This window comes from Lolium perenne, chromosome 6, assembly GCF_019359855.2.
Source record: "Lolium perenne isolate Kyuss_39 chromosome 6, Kyuss_2.0, whole genome shotgun sequence".
Taxonomy (NCBI): Eukaryota; Viridiplantae; Streptophyta; class Magnoliopsida; order Poales; family Poaceae; genus Lolium; species Lolium perenne.
The window spans coordinates 90,065,389-90,087,199 of NC_067249.2; the positions used below are offsets into that span (position 1 = coordinate 90,065,389).

The 21,811-nt window shown below is 48.4% G+C and overlaps 1 protein-coding gene across 1 annotated transcript in view; it reads left to right on the forward strand.

The window, feature by feature from the left end:
- Positions 1-345: 345 nt before the first annotated feature.
- LOC127320989 (uncharacterized) overlaps positions 346-21,811 on the forward strand; it is a 44,535-nt gene continuing 23,069 nt past the window's right edge. The window contains exon 1 of the mRNA XM_071822219.1: positions 346-351. Coding sequence (XP_071678320.1) covers positions 346-351 — 6 coding nt within the window. The remainder of the gene's footprint in view (positions 352-21,811) is intronic.

The following is a 21,811-nucleotide window of genomic DNA, read 5'->3' on the forward strand; positions in this document are numbered from 1 at the left end:
ACATCGATCTAGCAGGCGACGGAAAGCTAGGGTATGGATTTACATCGGCTGATGAGCTAGAAGAGGTTGACATTGGTCCTGGGGATAAGCCACGACCAACTTTTATCAGCAAAAAGTTAGATCCGCATCTGAGGAGCCTGATGATAGCTCTGTTGAAAGAATACTCAGATTGCTTTGCATGGGATTACACAGAGATGCCTGGGTTAGATAGGAGCATCATTAAGCATCGGCTCCCTCTCAAGAAAGGATTTCGGCCGTTCCAGCAACGTGCGCGTCAAATGAAGGCCGAGATTCTGGAAGAAGTTAATAAAGAGATCGAGAAAATGGCGCCGGGCTCATCAGGCCATGCAGGTACGCTGAGTGGATTTCTAGTATCGTACCTGTACAGAAAAAAGATGGCCGATGGCGCGTCGCCATAGATTGTCGAGACAGGTTGACTGGAGAGCCGATATCTTCAATTACTTGAAAGATTCGGCTCGGGGGGCACCTAAACGGATAAGGTACAAGGCCATGAAATATGTCCTTATAGGAGCATACATGCTCGAGCAGCTGGACGGTGTCAAATTCCCCAGTAGCCGTCAATGGTCAAGAAATATTTCCCAAGCATGTGGGATGATGGACAGTGAAATATGGGGGCCGATGCATAAAAATCGGCCAGTAAAAAAATGCAAGACAACAGGATACAAGTACAGCCGATGCACAGACATCGACTTCAGACTAAAAAGCCGATGCACAGCCATCGACTCTAGAGGTACAAGCTCAATTGAGCGGTTATCAGTTTATATAGAGAGGCTCTACGGAAGGAATGCCTCGAGGGCATGGAGGGCGTCAGCACGGACACGATCCACCTCGGCGATCTCGGCCTCATCATCTTCATCCTTGCCTGTCACCAGCTGTCTGTTCAGGGCACGTATTTCGGCCAGATCAGTCTTCAGTTCAGCTTTGAGGCCTTCTGCTTCCTCTTGAGAGCGGGCAATGAGAGCTTCCTTATCTTGGATAAGCTGCTTGGTTACCCTGACCCTTTCTTCAAGGTCCTCTAGTTCCTTGCGTAGGGTCTCAAGTTCGGTGCTGCTAACAGAGGTGTCAGTTTTGGCGTCCAAGGCAGCCTTTTTCTCGTTGAGCCGTTGACACTTGTCTGCAATATCGGCTTTCAACGGAAGCTGGGCGTGGCGTAGGTCGATTCTCTGACGAGCCAACTTCACCCTTGATCTGAAGGCTGACAGAGTTACAACTGGCCAGAGTTTCACCTGCAACGTCACCGGGAGATGGGGCTGAATGTCTTCAAGAATGCCCTTCCACTACAAGGAAAAGGCCTACCGCCGGCGAACCTAAAAGGCCCATTGCCGGTGCACCACGAGCCCGCCGGTGCGAACGCGCCGGTGATAAATGGCCACTGCCGGCGCACCAGGCAGTGCGCCGGCGATAGATGAATACTGCCGGCGCGCCATAGAAGCTTCGCCGGCAAAGGACAAGTTTCACCGGCGCACCATCAGCTGCGCCGGCAGTAGTGCTTCCAGCACTGGCGCATGCCACGTGCGCCGGCAGTAGGTCATTTAGGTGCGCCGGCAATAAATTCGAAAATTCTTTTTTCAGCTTTTTTCCAGCATATTACAATACATATTTGACAGCAGTATATATTTACAACGCAGTTCATATTTATACAGCATTGCATGCAATATGAGAAGCACATAGAGAGCCAAGTTTCATTTCGGTATCAATACACAAATACGCAAGTCTCGTTTCGGAATGTTGATTCATACAACACATGTGCATATGCAACACCGAACGACGAAGTTTCACAAAGTTAGAAGTTTTGGTACATAGTCGTCACAAGTATCGTCATACACCTCGCAATGTATGTCCTAACCTAAACTACAATCACATAGAACATGACCAACATGGTCATGATGACCATCATCACGAAGGCCATGGTCTTCATCCGGTTCCTCCTCATGTCCCTCATCTCCCGCTAGATAACGGGCGTATCTTCCTTCCGCCTCCACCCTAGTGGGGTATCCCTTGTAGCTGTTGCCGCTGAAACGGTGCACCTATCTCCGACAGTCCTCCCAGTCGTTGTAGACTCCAGGAACTCTCCCCTTGTACACGACATATGTCGTCGGCATCTCCATTCACAAGACAAGTAAAACGTTAGTACCAATGCAATGAACAAGTGCCAACTCAAATAAGAGACAAGTAGTATGAACTAAATAGCATGTGCCTCATACTTTGTTGGTCGAAATAAATAATAACATACAGGGATGGGGTCAGTGAGGCTAGGTAGGATGCACAATAGATTGATATTTGTGGCCATCACACCAAGCCTCATTGGCCCCACCCCGGAGTGTACAAGTGACCGAACATTTTAATCATCGGCCAATGCAATTAAGAAGTGCGAACTCAAATAGAAGACAAGTAGTACGAATTAAATAGCGTGCCTCATACTTTGTCGGTCGAAACAAATATTAACATCCAGGGATGGAGTCAGTGAGGCTAGGTAGGATGCACAATAGATTGATACTTGTGGCCGTCGCACCAAGGCTCACTGGCTCCACCCCCGAGTGTACGAGTGACCGAACATTCTAATCATCGGCGAACTCCAAATACGAGGCAAGTAGTGGTCGAGTAAATGCAAATAATTATTAAGCTATGTACGCCATAATCTTGAAATATATAGCAAAGTAAATGAAACTATAGACACATGTTCACATGCACATTCATACAACTAAATAAAAGCAACTAGTCGATTCTATGGGAATATATAGCAATTATTACAGTACGGAAGTTCAAGGACATATCGTTCAAGCTTTAGCAAGTGTTCCCGTCGTAGGATCAGGTTGTACGCCTAGGGGGGAATGGACGGCAGCCCTCAAGCGAGTTGAACGGCCTCTCATCACGCGAGATCTCCTAGCGGAGTTCTATCTCGTCATTAGGTGGTAGACCGTAGCCATAGAAGAACTCGCCAGACCTATTGTTGACATCCTGCAGGATTATCGTGCAAATGAACTGCTGGATGCGACCCCAGTTCTTTCTAATCTCTCTATCAGGGACATCCGCCATGTTTGCAAACCTGTTTCTGAGATTCTCTGGCAGCAACATGTCATCTGTGTACTTTATGTACTCCTGCATCTGAAGGATGGCGTACCACGCGTCCATCCCATTGTCGGGCGTCGACTGCCTGAGGCAGGGGAAGTTGGTTGTGTGGGTTAAGACCAAGCCTCCTCGGGATTTCCTCTCTACTTTGAGGGGGCCTGCTTTGTTGGTGAAGCCGGTGAGAGCATCATTGAGAAGGGCCTTGATGTGGGTGTAGTCTTTCTTGTGGTCGCTACCCGAGTCGAGATAGACTGCATGCGAGTGTTGCGGGTGCACGACGATGAGGGTGCAGAACTTGTCTCTGCGGAAAACACACGGATTAACCTTTGGAAATGCAAATGGAGATATAGGATAGAATGGTAATGGGGGACTAGCGAGTGATTACTTACTCGGGGAAGTAAGGGATGAGAATGGCGCCCTTTTTAATGTTCGCCAGCATGAAATCCTCGACCTGCTGGGTGGCAATCGCCCGATTCCCAGCGTTGCAGATGATGCTCTCCCGCATATAGAAGGGGTCCAGTATCGCGATGGTCGGCGTCTCCTCCTTAACAATCTGGGCAGACAAGCTAAGAGCAACTAGGCGAACCACACTAAAGTGGAGCGCTTGCATGCGATAGATGCTGAAGATGTCGTTGAACCGGATGAAGCACAAGTCTGCGGGGTACTTCTCGACGAAGTTCATGCCAGTTGGCACCTTCGCCACCAAGAGAGGGTAACCAGGATCTTTTGATTTGAGCAAAAGGTTCTCCACATGCAAGACAGTCTCATGCAAGCTCCTCATATCCGGGGTGAGTTTCTTCACGACATGCTCCGGCAGCATCGGTTGACCCAAGTGATGCAGAGGTCGCCAATTGTTTGGCAACTTGTCAAGGAGTGGGACCTTGTCCTTGGATTTGGCCGCCGCCGCCTTGTCTTGGGCGTCCTTCTTATTTTGCCTCTTCCTCTTCTTGGGTTGTACTGATGGACCCTCCATCGCTGTAGTGGCCGTAGCACGGAGTGTGTTTGGGCTCAACATATTTTTGACGGCGGTGGTGGCGACCTCCTCAGGATTTTCCTCCTCAGCCGTTTCTTGAGAATCGAACAGCTTCTTGGAGCACACATATTTCAAGGCCGGCGCATCCTCATGGACAACTTGTGAAGACGTAGGAATATCCCATTGGAAGTTGTCACGTTCGTATTCCTCGGCCTCTGGCGCAGCTGGCTGTTGTGGTGGGGCGCTGACCTCTGGCGCAGCTGGCCGTTCTGGTGGGGCGATGACCACGGGCGGCGCTGGCTGTCGTGGAGGGACGCTGACATGTGGCGCCGCAAGGTGCTTGTCTTTGCTTGCCGTCGACCCCGAGTAGGTGTTGATCCGAATTAGGGTCTTCGGCCATAGCAGTACCCAACCCTTCAGTGAGGCCAGATTCAACGGGCTATCGTCATCGGCACCATGCGGTTGATTAGGAGGAAACAAATCCTCATAGCCCGGTAACGCCCGATCCACTTCAACCCGTTAAACGTCATCTGCCATATCTCGTGTGTGCCACTTCTTATCCAGGGGCCGAAGGATGGACCCCCTCGCGACGTCTTTGAGTTCGTCGTTTACTCTCATCAGGAAGGTGCATGGCGTTGAGAGCGCCTGCGAGAACTTGTGTATGGCGTTAGAGAGAGGGCAAGGATGACGAAACTAATATATTAACTTGATGTACACATTAGTTAATTACCGTGAGGGCGTTGAGCTCGGCTAATGTCGACGGGCCAGCACATGCGGCGGCGGGCGTGCAAGTGACGGAGGGGCTGCTACCCGGCATGGACGGTGAATCCCTAGCACCAGCGACATTGCCGGCGGCTGGAGGAGTCTCCATTGTAACATTGTCATTGCCGGCGGCCGGAGGAGTCTCCATTATAACATTGTCATTGCCGGCGGACGGCGGCGCCATCGAGTTGCTGCCGTCGAAGCTAACCACTTGCATTTCCGGGGGGGGGCCTTGTTTGCCACCCTCATACCACGCGCGTAGAGCGTTGAAATCTGCTTGGACTGAAGCGGCGACTTCAGCTTTGACTGCAGGTACGAGTGTAGCTTTGAGTTGCGGTACCAAACCAGCTTGGACTTGGGCTAGGATTGAATCCCTCATTTCCTCCGCCTCCCGCTGCTTCCTCTCATTGCGCGCATTTTTATCGGCCGCAGACGACAAGCCGTAGTGATCATGCTTGTGGCCTGTACCGGCACCAGCCACACGGCCTCTATGCGGCCTTCTCGTAGGTGAATGCTCATTGACGATGTTTAGCGCCCGTACGAGAGGCTTGTCCCATGCTACCCTGCCCGTCGACGCCTGGGATGAGGAGCCTTCGTCACCTTGTTGAGAAAGTCTTTGTCTTTCTTCTTCCTGCGGAAGAAACGTGAACCATTTAGAAATGTTGCTACTATTATATGAACGATACTTGATCTAATAAAACCGGTAAATTGCTTACCAGTTTTTTCTCCAACGATAGGACCTTCTGGTCGTTCGTGAACCAAATTATGTCGGTTACGACCTTGGGGTCCGTGACAAGTTCCCCGATTAGTTTCTTCTTATGGTACCGCGACCTGATGAATCTTCTTTCAAGAGGGTCCTTGTACTTGAGCCAGGGGTTCTCAATGCCGGCATTTACATACGCCTCGTCCTCCTTCGCCCAATAAGGCTCCTTTCCCTCGTACCCACGGCTCCCAAGGTTGTGGTTGCCGATGTTAAGCTCCCACATTTCCTTCCCCCACAACTTGCGATTCTTCGTCGCTTGTAGCTCTTCATTGGCCACAAAAGCATCAAAGTCCGCCTGGGAGACATGCGGAAAGGCAGAGTGGACCTTTTCGAAACCTTTGCCGTCAGCAATCATCTTCCGCACCATGTACTTATAGCTGCTGAGGTGTTTGGTGAACTTCAAAAGGGCTTGTGAGTTCACAATGTTCTTGGATTCATCAGTGGAGGCGTAGTCGCCTAGGAACTTGTATCGTGAGTGCAACCTCGCAATGAGCTGGGCTCGCAAATGCGCTTTGCTCTCAGCTCGGAGATCCGTCTCGTTGAGATTGATGACCTCTCGGAGGATACATGCCAGTTGGTTGCCGTACCCCTTGGCAACATCCTTAGGCTCCACCGGCAAACCACTGGCGGGGTCCACCTCTTTGACTGTGTCTCTGCCGGTGCCGACCGTGTTTTGGCGCCTTGCCTTCCGCGGCCTCTTGGCTCCACTTGTCCCGGTGGCAGTACTCCCGGCGGCGCCGCTAGGATCGTCGCCGCTTGTCTCGCCGCCACCCCCGGCGGCGCCGGTTGCCTCATCGCCGCTACTAGTTTATCCTTGTCAGAATCCATTGGTGGGGGATTAGCATCAATGTGGTCTTTGAACCAGCGCGCGAAAGAGGAGTTGTGCTCTCTGTATATTTCTGCTTCCGTCATCATCGGCTTGCCACTGTTCTCTATCATGGTTTTGTGCTCTTTCAACCAAGGATCGATCAAGTCAATGTGTTGTAGCGCTACTAAGTTGGCCCTGTCAAAGTCGGAAGTCCGACCAGACATGTGCACGTGCAGTTCCTTCCTTCCATTTTTGTGGCCTACTCCCTCGAACCTGCGGACGTGCTTGTTTTGAGGCAAACCAACAGGGTCCTCGATGTCTAGATAATTCGTGCAGAAAGAGATGCACTCTTCGGTGAGCCAGCCCTGGACGATGCTTCCATCCGGATGTGACCTATTACGAACGTATCCTTTAATGACCCCATTCATTCTTTCAAACGGCATCATGTTGTGTAAGAATGCCGGCCCTAGACTGACGATATCATCCATGATATGGATCAACAGATGGACCATCACGTCAAAGAATGCAGGCGGGAAGTACATCTCCATCTCACATAGGATCACCACGATCTCTTCCTGGAGCCTTGCGAGTTTCTTCACGCTTATCGACTTCCGAGTTATGACATCGAAGAAGTTACAGAGCCCAGTCAGCGTTGCACGGACATGGTCATCCATTATACCTCGGATTGCAACCGGAAGAATCTGCGTCATCATCACGTGATAGTCATGAGACTTCATGCCACTGAAGTTTCGTTTCTTGGGGTCCATGTATCTGCTTATTAGCCCGGAGTAACCGAAGGGCACTCTGACTCCTAGAAGGCAATTGAAAAATTGATCGACCTCGGCCGGACTAAAAGTGAAGCAGGAGGGGGACAGTAATAGTCTGGCTGCTTAATCCTTTTGCGCTTCTGACCGCCGTCCGCCTCCTCCTCCGACTGTCCCTCTTGGGCCGGCGGGATCTGAAGCTCTTCCCTGATGCCCAAAACTTTCAGGTCGTGTCTTGCTTTCGGCCCATCTTTGGTCCGGTCCGGCATGTTGAGAAGAGTGCCAAGCAAGCTCTCGCACACGTTCTTTGTAATATGCATGACATCAAGGCAGTGAGGTGTATCGAGAATTTTCGATGCACGGCAAGTCCCAAAACACGGACCTCCTTTTCCATACACCAATGAGCGGCGTCGTTTCCTTTTTCTTCTTCTTCTCTCCAGGCTTTTGACGAATCTTTCCCGGCGCAGGGCACTCCTTCCAACCTTTCAGTAATGTATCGATCTCTTCGCCGCTCTTCTTACGTGGAGGTCCTCGGGGTTCATTTGTACCATCGAACAGATCTCCACGCTTTCTCCACGGGTCAGTCTTCTGTAGCCACCTTCGATGCCCCATGTAAACTGTTTTCGAAGAGCCGGGATCCTTACCAAGCTGCAAAAACATCGTCTCTTCCATGCACCTGACACATGCCTTGTGTCCATGGCACACCTGGCACGAAATGTAACCGTATCCGAGGTAGTCCTGCACCGTCGTGATCAGCGCGGCTCCCAAAGGGAAATATTCTTCCGCAATGGCGTCCCATGTATCTACCCCTTCCTCCGCCCACAACGTTTCAAGCTCCTCCTTTAATAGTTCGAGATACATGTTGATATCGTTTCCTGGCTGTGTGGGCCCTTGAATTAGCATACTCATCTGTATGTACTTCCTCTTCATGCACAGCCAGGGCGGGAGGTTGTAGATCCATACAAACACGGGCCATGTGCTATGTGTGCTGCTCTGGTTTCCGAACGGATTGAATCCGTCCGTGCTCGCACCCAACCTGATGTTTCTGGGATCTGCCCCAAAACTTCCGAATTCATTGTCTAATGCTTTCCACTGGCTTGCATCCGAAGGGTGCGTCAGCACTGGGTGCTCAATCCGCTCTTCATCATTCAACACTGCCTCCTTTCTTTCTGCGTGCCAGCGCATGAGCTTTGCTTCCTTGCGGTCCGCGTAGAACCGTTGAAGCCGGGGGGCGAGCGGGAAGTACTAGACAACTTTCCGAGGAGCTTTCTTCTTCCCTTTCTTGTACCGTTCAGCTTCACACACAGGACATTTGGTCTTGTCCATGTGCTCATTGCGATACATGATACAGTCGTTGATGCAAGCGTGATACTTTTCGTGGGGTAAGTTGAGAGGGCACGTGATTCTCTTGGCCTCGGCTAGACTACCAGGACACGTGTTCCCGGCAGGAAGGAGATCTTTCACGTATTCCAGGATGTCGTCGACGCTTGTGTCCGTCCATCCGTGTTTCGCCTTCATCTGCAGCACATCGAGAGCTACTCTCAAGCGAGACTCCCCCAACCCGCGACCTGAGTCGTACAACGGAGTATTCGAGTCTATCTCGAGTTGCTCAAGCTTTGATTTCCGCTTGGCGCCTTTCGTCTTTTCGAGAAGCAGATCTTGAAGATGAGGGTCCCGCACGACTGAAGCTAGCGGCACCTCTTCGTCGTCGTCAAGGTTATTGTCGTCGTCAAGGTTATCGTCCTGTGCGACAAGCTCTTCATCGTCATCAATATCATGATGCCCTCCTTCTTGCCGGCCATTATTACCACCTGCTGCCGTCGCCCGATTGACCTCCGCGCCATCATCACTCATCCATTGAGTGTGTCCATGCATAAAACCATTAGTGAGCAGGTGCCCCTGCAATTTGCCTGAATACGGGTCAAACCATTTCCCTCGTTTGCATCTCCAGCACAGACACAATACCTCCGTGCGGTTATTTTCATACATGTCGATGATCGCGTGTTTCAGATATCTCATCACGATGCTTTCACTCATCTCGATAACCATTATCGCCTGCATGGTAAGATTACATAATTGATTAGAACCATGCATCCGTCGGTAGTTTTCACGGAAAATTTCGGCATGACCTTCCTACACGGTAGGACATAGGAGCGCCAGAAATGTGCTGAAACGGAAACTTAAAGAATCAACATTTCGGCGCAACGTTGGCAACTCATTTTCAACGCCAACACACACAAGCACAAGCACAACATATATATATGCCACACACGAGAGCTTTGCTTCAAATGTCCAACATACGTCGATTTCATTCCTCAATTTGTTCATTAATCACCTATTTGTTTGATATATTCGTCAATGAGATCGAGACGTCGCGCCGCTACCACGGCGTATGGAAGCCAACTTTCTTGATCTAGATCTAGATTGAGCGGTCAATGCGGGATAGTAGATCTACATCTACATAGGGGGATGTGGGAGATGCATGTAGGAAGGGAAGATTTGCTCAAAAAATATGATTTTGTTTGGTGAAATTGGGGATAGAAATGGGCAAAAATGAGCTGGGTTGGGAGAAGGCTCAGGTTTGTGTGGAGGAGTGGAGTGGTAGTAGTGGGGGAGTGGTTGTTGAGCAGAAATAACTGCCCAGGTTACTGCCGGCGCACCAGGGCATGGGTGCGCCGGCAGCACATAGCCCTTTCGGCTATATCACCCCCGGGCCAGGCCCAAGAATCATTGCCGGCGCACCAGCCCAGGGGTGCGCCGGCAATAGCGCTTTTTCCACCGGCGCACCCCTGGGCTGGTGCGCCGGCAATGATTCTTGGGCCTGGCCCGAATCGGCCGTGGCCATGCCAGGATTTATCCCCGGCGCGTCTTTTCAGGTGCTGCGCCGGCAGTAGTGCTGCATCGCCGGCGCGGCTGCAAAGTGGTGCGCCGGCAACTGTTTCCACCGGCACACGTCCTAGGTGGTGCGCCAGCACCACTTGCCTCCACCTATAGGCTTTTTCCTAGTAGTGTTCACTTCCTCGGGGTTGTCAACCAATGTCTCAATTGAGGAGGAGAGCAAGGCCTTGAGACGCTGGAGTTGACCATGGGTAGTGCTGAGTCCTGGCTCTTCACTTGCCCTGGAAACAGATTGTTCGATGGATTCAGGGTCGAACGTTAGCAAGCTTGAGAGGTCACAACCCTGACAAATAAACAAGAACAGCGTCAGTATGCAGCGAAAGAGAAGGGTAGAGCCAAGGGAAAGGAGTGTACCTCTCCTAAGACCAGAGGGACAGCCGATGTTGAAGTGATCGGCTTTTGTGCTTCTGCTATGGGCTTGGCCAAGTTGACAACCTTGTCAGCCACACTTTTTGAGGTTGCTAGATCCAGGGTGGCGGATGGCATCAGTATCTCCTCGACGTCCCCACTAGAGGTGTCATCAGTCTAAAAAGGAAGTGGTTAGCCGATGCAAGCAACGATGGGTTAGCATGAAATATGAGTCATGGGGGAGTAATTACATTTGAAACCTCTTGGCTTTGTGAAGAAGCTTGCGGTTCTTTGCGAGCTCTCTTGATGCATCGGCTCTTTGTGCGTAGCCCTGCTTTGATTGGAGCTTGGGAAGTAGCAGGTTCAGGAGCTGACCTTTTCTTGGAAGCCGACGGTGGCAAGTCTGGCTGGTTCTGCGTGGTGGTTCTCCCAGAGTTGCCCGAGCTCGAGTCCCTTCGACTGGACTGTGTCTCCTCGCTGGAGTTCTCTTCAGTAGAGGCCTGTAAGAGAAATGCAAGCATGTTGCAGAAGCTTAGAAGGATAGATCAAATTAGCCAAGGCATGGATCAGCTTACGTGCAAACTTTCTTGAGCATGAATAGTGTTTTGGCGCTTCAAGGTCTTCCTGACAGCTACTTTCCTTACTGCTTTTCTCGCCTTGATTGAGGCACGGGGGGCAGCTGGCCCAGAAGATGCTTTGCTCTTAGGAGCTGATTTTGGCGAAATCGGCTGGCTCTGCATCACAACCTTCTTCAAGGGTGGTGAGCTTTTGCAGAAGAGAACCACCGGAGCTGGTGGGAGGAATTTGAAGGGTGAGCCGTCAGCTTGCGCAGGTTCTAGACCATCTTGTTGCTGGAAGGAAATAGAGCCAGGTTAGAAACAAGCATTGTGAGCCACTGCAAGAAATTTGTGAGTAGTGGTACCTGTTCTGCAGGGATGTCATATTCAGCATCAAGTTGCTTCAGCAACGGTTCTAGAGCTCTCCTGAAGGCATGGGTCTTCCACATTGACCACCAGGTCTCAAAACCATCGGTTGACGAGGTGAAACAGAGGTTGTGAGGGATTGGAATAGCTAGAGCATCAAAGAAGGAGTAACACCTCTGGCCGGTGAGGACATCAGGCAACTCAGCTCTGCTTTCTGTCAAGTGGTGGAGGAAGAAGTGTGGAGACACCTGGCCAAGACCAAACTGTCGGGCTACAACGACCGGCTGGTAAGACTCATAACCAGGTTTGATGATCATGTTAGAGGTGTTCATGCCAACTGGAAGGAAGCAAGGACGGATCATGATGGAATATAAGTGCCGAGTGCTAGGGTTATCGGCAAAGCTGTCCAACCTGAAGGAGGCTGGATTTTCAAATTTTCCAGATTCAGTGTAAGGAAAGAACAGGGGATTGTCCAGGCCTTGGAAGAAAATCCTGAACCACTCCGATGCTTCCTTGGGAATCAGTTTGCTGCCTGGAAGGCTATATAGAGCTTTGCCGTAGCTAGTGCATCGGATCTGCTCCCCATTAGCATCTGGGAAGGTACAAGTGGCCAAAGGTGGAGAGTTTGGGATATGGTTTTGGAAGTACAGCTGAGCCCATAGCTGAATAAACCACCAGGGGCCTCCTGTTTTGACTGTCTTTTGGGAGAACAGGTTGACATACATCAGTTGGAGATACCGATAGACCTCTCCAAGGAACAATTTACTGATGCCAAGTTGGGTGCCTTTGGCAAGTTCATAGGCCAAAGAGAGATAGTTTTTGGTTGGGGCAAGTGAAGGGCCACAGAATATGAAGTGTTCCAACCAGAAGTTCAGGAAGGCCGTGTGTTCTTTCTCTGTTACAGGGCCTTTGGTTTTCATGTGGCGTCTAAGGTAGGCACCCCAGTTTGTACACTCTGTTTTGGAGGAGAGTGTGAAAGGAACCTTTGGTAGCATAAAAGCAGAAGGGCTTGGGGATGCCCCGGTGATCATGGCTACATCTAGAAGAGTTGGTGTCATGGGGCCATGGCCAAACATAAAGCAATTCAGAGCATCAGACCAAAAGTAGCCGATGGTTTTTAGAAGGTTTTCATGTTTCTCAAGGGGAGACAGTGATAATGATAAAGCATCGGCTATTCATATAGTTTCCCAGGTGGCTTGGTGAGTTCTTGATACTCTATTGTACCATGACACCCAATCTTCAGGAGGGTTAGGCCAGGCTCGTAAGCAGTCGGCCCACGAGGTTAGATCTAAGTTTTGGTTCACAAAGGGAATTCTATTGGCCTCGCATGAAATCAAATGGGCAGGACTCTCGGAAGAACGGGGGCCAAGACAAAGAGAATTTGGGAGAGAAGGATGCGGCAGTAGAATGTCTGATACCTAAAATTAATAACAGAATAAGACATTAATTCAGGTGTTTGCTGTTAATTCTAACACTATGCTCGGATGGCGAGGAGCGGTTGAGGATTACCTTCAGACCAGAGACCGTAGCGTTGGCGTTGGATAATTCCGCCATTGGATTCGCTGCGGAGTTGAATCTGCGCGATTGAGATCTGAGATTCGCGTGGCTGTGAGTTGGATCTATTCGAGCCGCGATTTGGGGATCTGAGTTTACTCTTTCAGACAAAGGTCGCAGGTTACCGTTTGAATGGGCAATTGAGTTGGCCTTACTCGCGTTTTATGGTAAAGGCCGATGCGCTGCCATCGGCTCTTTGAGCGTTGACTTACTTTGACTATCGGCAAAATCAGTTAAAAGCATTTTTCATTGATAAAGGAGATTTCTTACAGAGAAGAGCCGATTGCTCAAGAAAGGAAGAACAAAAGAAGAGCCGATTACTACTACTAGTCCTACACTAGTAGTCCCTAATCTAGGGCCGTCGCTGCCCTCGTCATCGCTGTCGTAGCTGCCGTCGGCGCTGCTGCCGGCGAGCTCCTCGTCGCTGCTGCCGTAGCCCTCGGCAGGGGCTTCTTCCTCCTCATCATCATCGTCGTCGTCATCCTCCGCCCCGGCGCGGAAGCATTTCGCCGGCGGCTCGTCGGAGGAGACGTCGTCCTCCTCTTCCTCCTCCTCGTCGTAGGAGGTGAAGCTGGCCCAGGAGTAGAGGTCGTCCTCGCTCTCCGCCTCCAATTCCCCGTCGACGAGGAACCGGAGGTCCGCCTCCCCGTCGGTCAGGGATAGTTCGTCGTCTGACCCGACGGCCGTCAGGGGTAGGTCATCGTTCACCCTGATGGTGAAGTCCCACTCCCTCTCGTCCCAATGCTCGGGAGCCTCCTTCTCGTACTACGCCATTTGGTCGTACTCTGGTATCGGCTCGCTGGAGGAGGAGGACTGGAAAGAGAGACCCGATGAGGCAGAGGAGGAAGAAGAAGACATGGCTGCAGAGGAAGGGGGTTTTTTGCCGATGGCTAATAAAGAGCAAGGGGATGAAGAGGCGAACTGCTCGGTGCGGTTAAATAAAAGGGGATATAGTGGAGATTTAATGCTACAGCGGTTTCCGAGGAAGTGGTGCCAAAAAAACTGTCAAATCGCGCAGAGAAGTTGAGAAGGCAAGGCATCATGATGAAGGATACTGTGACGGTTCTGCTCTGCCACGACATGACCCGACGAAGAAAAAATAGAGTGGTTTTGGAATTATCATTGCCAAAAGCAGGGGGGCATGTGTTATCACCAGATTTTAACCAAGTCAGAGGTGGGCCGTGATTGAGATGGGCTTAGAGAATATGCACGGAAAATATTCATGAATCGGCCTTGTATAAGAGTTTGGGCTAGATTGTGTAACATCCCAAGTTTCAACAATAATAAACAAGAGAGATAATTTTCCCCAAAGTCAAAATTTGCAATTAACAAAAACTTTTTCTATGCATATAAGTGCCACATATAGGTTCATGCATTTGAGTGATTTTCTTTTGTGCAATTGCCATGATGAGTGTTGGTATGCTTAACCATTGCTATGTGAACCCTAATCAAGATCACTAAACCCTAAATTGAAGGGAATTGGAGAAAATGGGAAAAACCCATTTTCCACTCACATACACATTATGCAAAATAGCAAATCCTCAACCAAGGCCAAGATTGCTTGCTCCCTTGCTTCTAAAATACTTCAATATGATAAACTAACACTTTTGCATCCTTGAATCAAGAATCAAATACCAAGAAATCAAAAATCCTACATACATATGATAATGGTCACTTCTCCCCAAAATATTTTCTTCACCTCTTTACCCCCCTGGTTTTCTCAATTCTTGAACTAAACTTGGTCAACCAAAGCCATGTCATCCAAGACCATGTCAAGGTGAGCAACTTTGATGTTGACCATCATGGCTAGAGTTGACTAGGTTGACCAGAATAAAAGTGACAAGAGGGGATGCTGAATTAAAGTGAAGATTATGTCACTTTTGACATTTTGCAGAACAACTCCAAATTGAGTGCCACCACCACCAATACATCACTTTAATTATATAAATGAGATTCACCAAAAAGATTTCCAAAATTCAAAGAAAAACTTCATGCGGCCATTTCATCAAACACATGGCAGGCATGAATCCAGAATTGTGTGTCACCCTATTACCCACTGGTTTCTTCACTAAACCCCTTTTATCCTTGATCATTACACTCTCTTACAACCCCTGCTTCACCCTAGTACATGCCCTGGTCGATTAAAGTGAGAGGAGAGGGGAAAGAAACCCTAGACTAAGGCATGCCGTGGCCATGCCGGCCACCTTTGGCCACCATCTCTCCAGCCCTCCCCTCAACCTTTCTCCTTGTCCTGGAGCTTCCCTGTCACTCAAGGAATCGAATGGTACACCGCCCATGCTCGCCAAGGCACGGCATTGGCCAGAACACGCGTGTCCAAACCGTGCCAGGACGTGCCAGTCGACGCGGTGAGCACGCCCTGGACACGCCGGTACGTCGCGCGCTCGAGCAGCCTACTCCTCGCCCTGCATCCCTACCGCGACGTTGAGCAGCTACTCCCCGCCCTCTATACGCTAGACACAAGCCCAGGCCTGCCCCTGCACCGTCGCCGTCGTCCTCGACCAAGTGATGCCGCACGCCCCGTGACAAACCCTGCAAGCTCCCGAGCCATCCCGTCGCCTTTTCTCTGCGCCAGCTAGCCGTTGAGCATCGCCAGGACGACGCCTACAAGATGCCGTCCTCGCCTTGCCCTTTCGACCGACGGAGAGGCCACGCCGACGACGCTCCTCCGCAGCACCTCACGGCCTCCATCGCCTGCTATAAATAGAGCTCCTCCGCCCACCATTTCTTCACACACTCTGCTCCCCTCCCTTCTCTAAACAAGCTCCCCACCTCAATTTAGCACCACCTCGCCAGAGCTGCTCGAATCGCAAGCTCAAGTCCGCCGGAGCCCGCGGAAGCTCTGCTCCGATTGGCGCCTCCCCGAGCGCCGCCGCTGCTCCCAGGGCTTCCTCATCTACTACATCTTCTCCGCGCCTACTGCCAGACTCCTGCACTGGCCTGGTACGCCCTCCGACCCCCTAGGCTCGCCGCCAGGGAGCCCGCCGCTCGTCGGAGAAGACGACGTTCACACGCCGTATGATCCCAGTCTAATCCAACGGTTTCTATTTCGCGTACCGTTTCGCTGCGTTAAGTGTCGCCGACAGGTGGCCCCCACCTCGTCAGTGCGGCCCGAGCGCGCCAGATGCGTGTTGGGCTGCGAAGTGGGATTTAAACTAGTTTCGGCCCGTTTAGCTTTCCCGCCTAGCCCATGAATTCAAATCTGGATTTAATCTTTATTCAAAATTGCTCTGCTGAAGGTTTAGTAAATTTTGAATAGTTTGAATTCTGCCAAACCAAATTTAGCAAACTTTATACCGTTGGAAAGCCCATGATTTTATCTATCCAATACCACTAGCCCCATCTCCAATTTCATTGTAGATTTAATTTTACAAAAAAGACAAGGCAGGGACTTTTGAACATTCAAACTTTATTTAAAATTCAACCAGAATAGATTTTGAAGTAATTCCAATTCTAATAAATCACAAATGATGTCCTCTAATTGATTATGCAATAACATAGCCCTGTTGTTTGTATGATCATGGACTAGATCAAATAAAATGGCTATGTAGTCATTTCTAGAGCATTATAAAGTGGAATTCAAACTCAACCCTAATATGAGAGCTACCTCTCATTTAAATTTTGATCCTAAGTACTAATAACCAGGGGGAATGACTTAGGCTAATGAACCCTTGAGGATTATTACTTAGAGATTTTAATTCATTTAAATGTTAAGTTTTAAAACTATGTGAAGTGTAGCACTTCAATTAAATTGTACTCACATATAATAGATATGAAATGTTGACTTTGGGTCAACCTATATTTCATACCTTATTATTATATGAAGAGATTAAATCTTAATAAGAGGTAATGAAAAGAAATGAATTCTCTTAAAGACCTACATACCAAATTTAAGAAATAGGAATAATGAGAGGAAATTATTTTCTATCAAATAAAGACAAATCAAATAATCCACCATGCCATGTTTGATTGATGATAGGATTAGTGTGTGAACTCTTTGAGTGTTTCTAGTTTAGTATGTGAGCTTGGTTTAGTATTTATACCTCGTATTCGTATATAGACGCTAGTAACGAGGAATACCAAGAGGAGGAGGGCTACTCTTAGGAAGAAGAAGAGAACTTCGATAACTACCCAGCTCAAGGCAAGCTAACCCTTGCTAAACACAAGTGCTTAGCTCTACAAGAGCAAAGGAACCATCACACTTTACTCTATGTATTACCTATCCCATGCTTTTACTTACATTTACTTTTGCTTATTTATTTCAAAGTACTTTTTGATTTATGATTCACTTGGTCTAGAGTAGAAAAATACTTGGATTAGGTTAGCACCACTCAAGGCTAGATAGCACCCCTCATGTAGTTGCTAGTGCTAATCAATTAAAATTGACTACTCTAGATGGGAACATGGTGAAGTGAAATGACTTTGAAAGAAAGTAAAGGTGGATTTGAACAAGAGAAGATGGTGATTTTTGATAAAATTGATGATTGGGTTTGAATGCGATACCCTTCCAATTATACAAGTACCCCCACAATACCTGATTATGGGTAGGGCTTAACTAGAAACTTGTGTATTTTAGTATGGGTTCCCTCTGAACAAACATCATAGGGGTTACGCTGCGGCTGCCTCCGTTAAGTGTGGATTGATGTTGAAATGAGGTGAATGTACGGCCCAAGCCCTGTGCAGTTCCCGGGTTAACTGCGGTTTCCACCGGGAGGCCAAACTCATGGGGAGAGGTGCTCATACTAGCATATATAAGTGAAAGGTTTCGATTGATGATCCGCGTACTGTGTTACGATGATTCGGGGTTATCCTCGACGGATGAAATCAAAAGTTGTGGCACAAGAGTACAACCTCTGCAGAGTGTTAAACCTATTCGAATAGCCGTGTCCACGGTTACGGACGATTGGAAAGGCCATACTATCTCCCGTTATCATTAAAATGTTTTGAGTCTAGAAATGAATGATGGATTGAAAGGTGACATTATGGTGAACCATAATGAGTTGTGGGAATGACACTAATGTTCCCACTTGAGTTAGTCTAACACATGATATAGGCTTTTACCAAAGATTTATGAAACTAAAACTTGGCTTTATGCAAATAAACCTAGAGCTTAGCCCCCCCCCCCCCTTACACTAAATGAGTATTTATCTTAGAGTTAGTTTGCGAGTACTTTAAAAGTACTCATGGCCTTGCCCTGGCTATTCAAATGCCAGACTATGAAGGAGAGCACCAGTATCAGGATGACGGACAACAGGACGTCTACGATAACTAGGATCGTCTTCTAACGTCAAGCGTTGCCTGTGGAATAGATCGTCCACTACTACTTCGCTTCCGCTACTATTTGTGATGTTGAACAATATATTCGTGTAATATTGGATCATGTGATCTATGGTTGTAAGACAATATGTGTTGTAATAGATGATGACTCTATGCTACTTACTATTATGTCTCGCAAAAACATTATTCCTGGAATTGCGATGTACGACATAATAGGCATCTGGACTTAAAAATCCGGGTGTTGACAGATTGCCCGTGTATCTGTAAATTATAGTAGGTTACGTGTCGGTTAGAATTAAGATATAGAGTTTAGCTCGTACACGGTTAGGATTATTCCCAAGTTAGAAAGTCTACGGACTATAAATATGTATCTAGGGCTATTGAGAAAGGAGGACGATCACGTTCGCAACAAACCAATCTAGGCGCATCGCCACCCCTTGTTTCGAGGGTTTCTTCCGGGTAAGCGCCATGCTGCCTAGATCGCATCTTGCGATCTAGGCAGTATCAAGTTTATTCGTTGTTCATGCGTTGCTCGTACTGAAGCCTTGTTGATGGCGAGCAACGCTGTTATCATAGATATGTTAGGGTTAGCATCGATATTATCTTGACGTATTCGCTTAGTTATGCTATCCCTAGATATCTAGCTGCCTTTACACCTATTTTGGGTGTAATGGCAGCACCTTGCTTAGTCTTTATTTAGTAGATTTGATCTGTTATGGTCGTTCCTTGTTTCCCAAGGATTAATTTGATATCTGCATAGTTAGGCCTTGCAAACGGGTTGAATGATCCAGTAGTGCGTCAGGTGTAGCTTGCTGGTCCTAGATGGCACGTTCCGGGAATCAACGCTACGTTGGTTTTTAGGCCTTGTCTAGGGCTGGTTTTCTATTATCTTTCGTATCTGCCAGGCTCAACTACGTGTAGGATGTTCCGGTTATGCGGTGAAAACCCTAGATCGTCGTAGATCGCTTTAACTCAATATTGATCAAGAAGGACCACCATGTTATCGTAGATCCAATACGAATCATGGGTGGATCGGCTCCTTGAGCCGATTCACGGGATAACCTGAGAGCCGATCGAGGCTCGTATTTAATGTTTACGTGTATGCCATGCAGGAAACTAGTCGAAGCAATCCATCACCTTCCTGACCAGGTATAGGTTAGGTGGCACGCCCTTGCACCAGCTTGGACGTGTGCCGGAGCATTGCGGGCCGTCGCCCGAGGGACCAGGACGCACCAACAGTCCTGGGAGCCTCCCGGCTCTCCGTGTTGCCCGTCGCTGCTCACCGGTGGGTTTTGGCAGGCAACACCCTTTTAAGGGGTCTGTTAGACATGCTCTAAAGAGAGAAAGAGACCAGGAGATTTAATGGACCTCGACCGACAGGTGCCACGGCCAGTCGACAACACAGGTCGCCGATGGCGCAGCGGATTTGGGCGGCTGAGATCCAGCATGGGGAAGCTTGCCCGTGGCGGTGAGCGGTCCATTGACGTGGAGGTACTAGGTGGAGCTGGGGAACCTGGTCGGCGCACGGGGAATGACTGAGGTTGCGGCGAAGATGATCCCCTGCGGCAATGCCGAGGAGCGTACCAAGCGAATCGTTTTCTTTCATAAGCGGTGGCACTCTATGTAATTTCGATAGAGTATTAGGGGCAAAAACAGACGGACCAACAAGAAGCCTTATTTTCTTTGTTATTAGGTATAGATTGATTCATGATTATGCTATTGCTTGTTCTTAAATTACTTGTATCTAGTCACCCTTCTAACTTTGAAGGTGTCCTAGCATTTATGTTTTGCTACTTCTTAAATCACATGCTGAGTACCGCTTTGCTATGTTTTCTCTATTCTTATAAACAAACAGTTTTTTTTCAATGCACTATTATTCATGATCCTTTGTTTGAGTTATTTCTCATGTTATAACATAGTTGCTAAGCTCTATTGTTAGAATTATATCTATCATGCCTATGTTTAGTGTACTTTGATCCCAACTCACAATGCTTTACAATAACTTGATCAAGATTGTGTTGGCTTCATGTCACCTCAACAATTATTTTGTTATCACTCACCTACTCGAGGACGAGCATGAGCTAAGCTTGGGGGTGCTTGATACGTCGCAAACGTATCCATAATTTTTGATGCTCCATGATTGTTTTACACCAATTTATATATGTTTCGCTCATACTCGTTGCACTTTTATACATTTTCTGGCACTATCCTATTAACAAGATGCCACAATGCCAGTTCCCTATTTTCTGCTATTTTGTATTTCAGAAAAGTTGTACATGAAATATTCTCGAAATTGGACGAAACAAAAGACGAAGTAAATATTTTTCCGTAATGAAGACAGAGTCTGAAGGGGGGTCGAAGAGGAGCCACAGGGCGTCCACGCCATGCCTTGGCGCGGCCAAGCCTGGGCCCACGCCTAGGGGTGGTGTGGGCCCCTGGCCTCCACCGACCTCGTCATTCCGCCTATTTATTCACGATCTCGGGAAAAACCTAAACACCCGAGCCTCCATCCACGAAAAGTTATGTCGCGGCCGCCATTGCAGAACCTAGCTCGGGAGGGTTCTGAAGCTCTTCCCGGCACCTTGCCAGAGGGGGAAATCATCGCCGGAGGTATCTACATCGCCATGCCCGCCTCCGAAGTGTTGCGTGAGTAGTTCATCCCTGGACTATGGGTCCATAGCCGTATCTAGATGGTTGTCTTCTCCATCTTTTGCCTCATGTTTCGATCTGCCTACATGATCAAGATCATCTTTATGTAATGATATATGTTCTGTTTGTTGGGATGTGATGAATATGGAATACTATGTTGAGACCGATTATATATACTTGTCAAATGTTTTTTGTGATCTTGCATGCTCTCCATTGCTAGTAGTTGCTTTGGCCAAGTACATGCTTGTGACTCCAAGAGGGAGTATTTATGCTCGATAGTAGGTTCATGCCTCTAGTTTTCTGGAAGAGTGACAATAAACTCTAAGATTGTAGATGTGTTGTTGCTACTAGGGAGAAAAAAATTATCCAAGGGGAATTCTATTGTTTACTTTACACACATTGCTTAATGTGATAATCTGTTGCTTGCAACTTAAAACTGGAAGGGGTTCGGACGATAACCGGAAGGTGGATTATTAGTCATAGACGCAGATGGATTAGGGTCTATGTATTGTGTTGTAATGGCCAAACGAATCTCATAGTAATCATCTTGTCATGTATGGTCAGTATTCTGTCAATTGCCCTGCCGTAATTTGTTCACCCATCATGTTATTTATCTTTATGGAGAGACACCTCTAGTGAACTGTGGACCCCGGTCCTTTCCTTTACACTGATAAATTCATCCACTGCAATCCTGCTATGTTTACTTACTGCAAGCACTGTTCTCTTTAATTACTGCAAACATCTCTTTCCTCGATACGTCTAATCCTTTGTATTCGGCAAAACCGGGGAGATTGACAACCTCACTGTAAGTTGGGGAAAAGTACTTTGGTTGGGTTGTGTGCAGGTTCCATGTTGTTCCTGACGCCGGTAGTGCGCCCTACCAATAGTCAGCTAGCAACACCTTCAGAAGTCACGCCTTTCTCCTATTGGTCAATTAAATCTTGATTTCTTACAGAGGGGAAACTTGCTGTGCTGCTCATCATA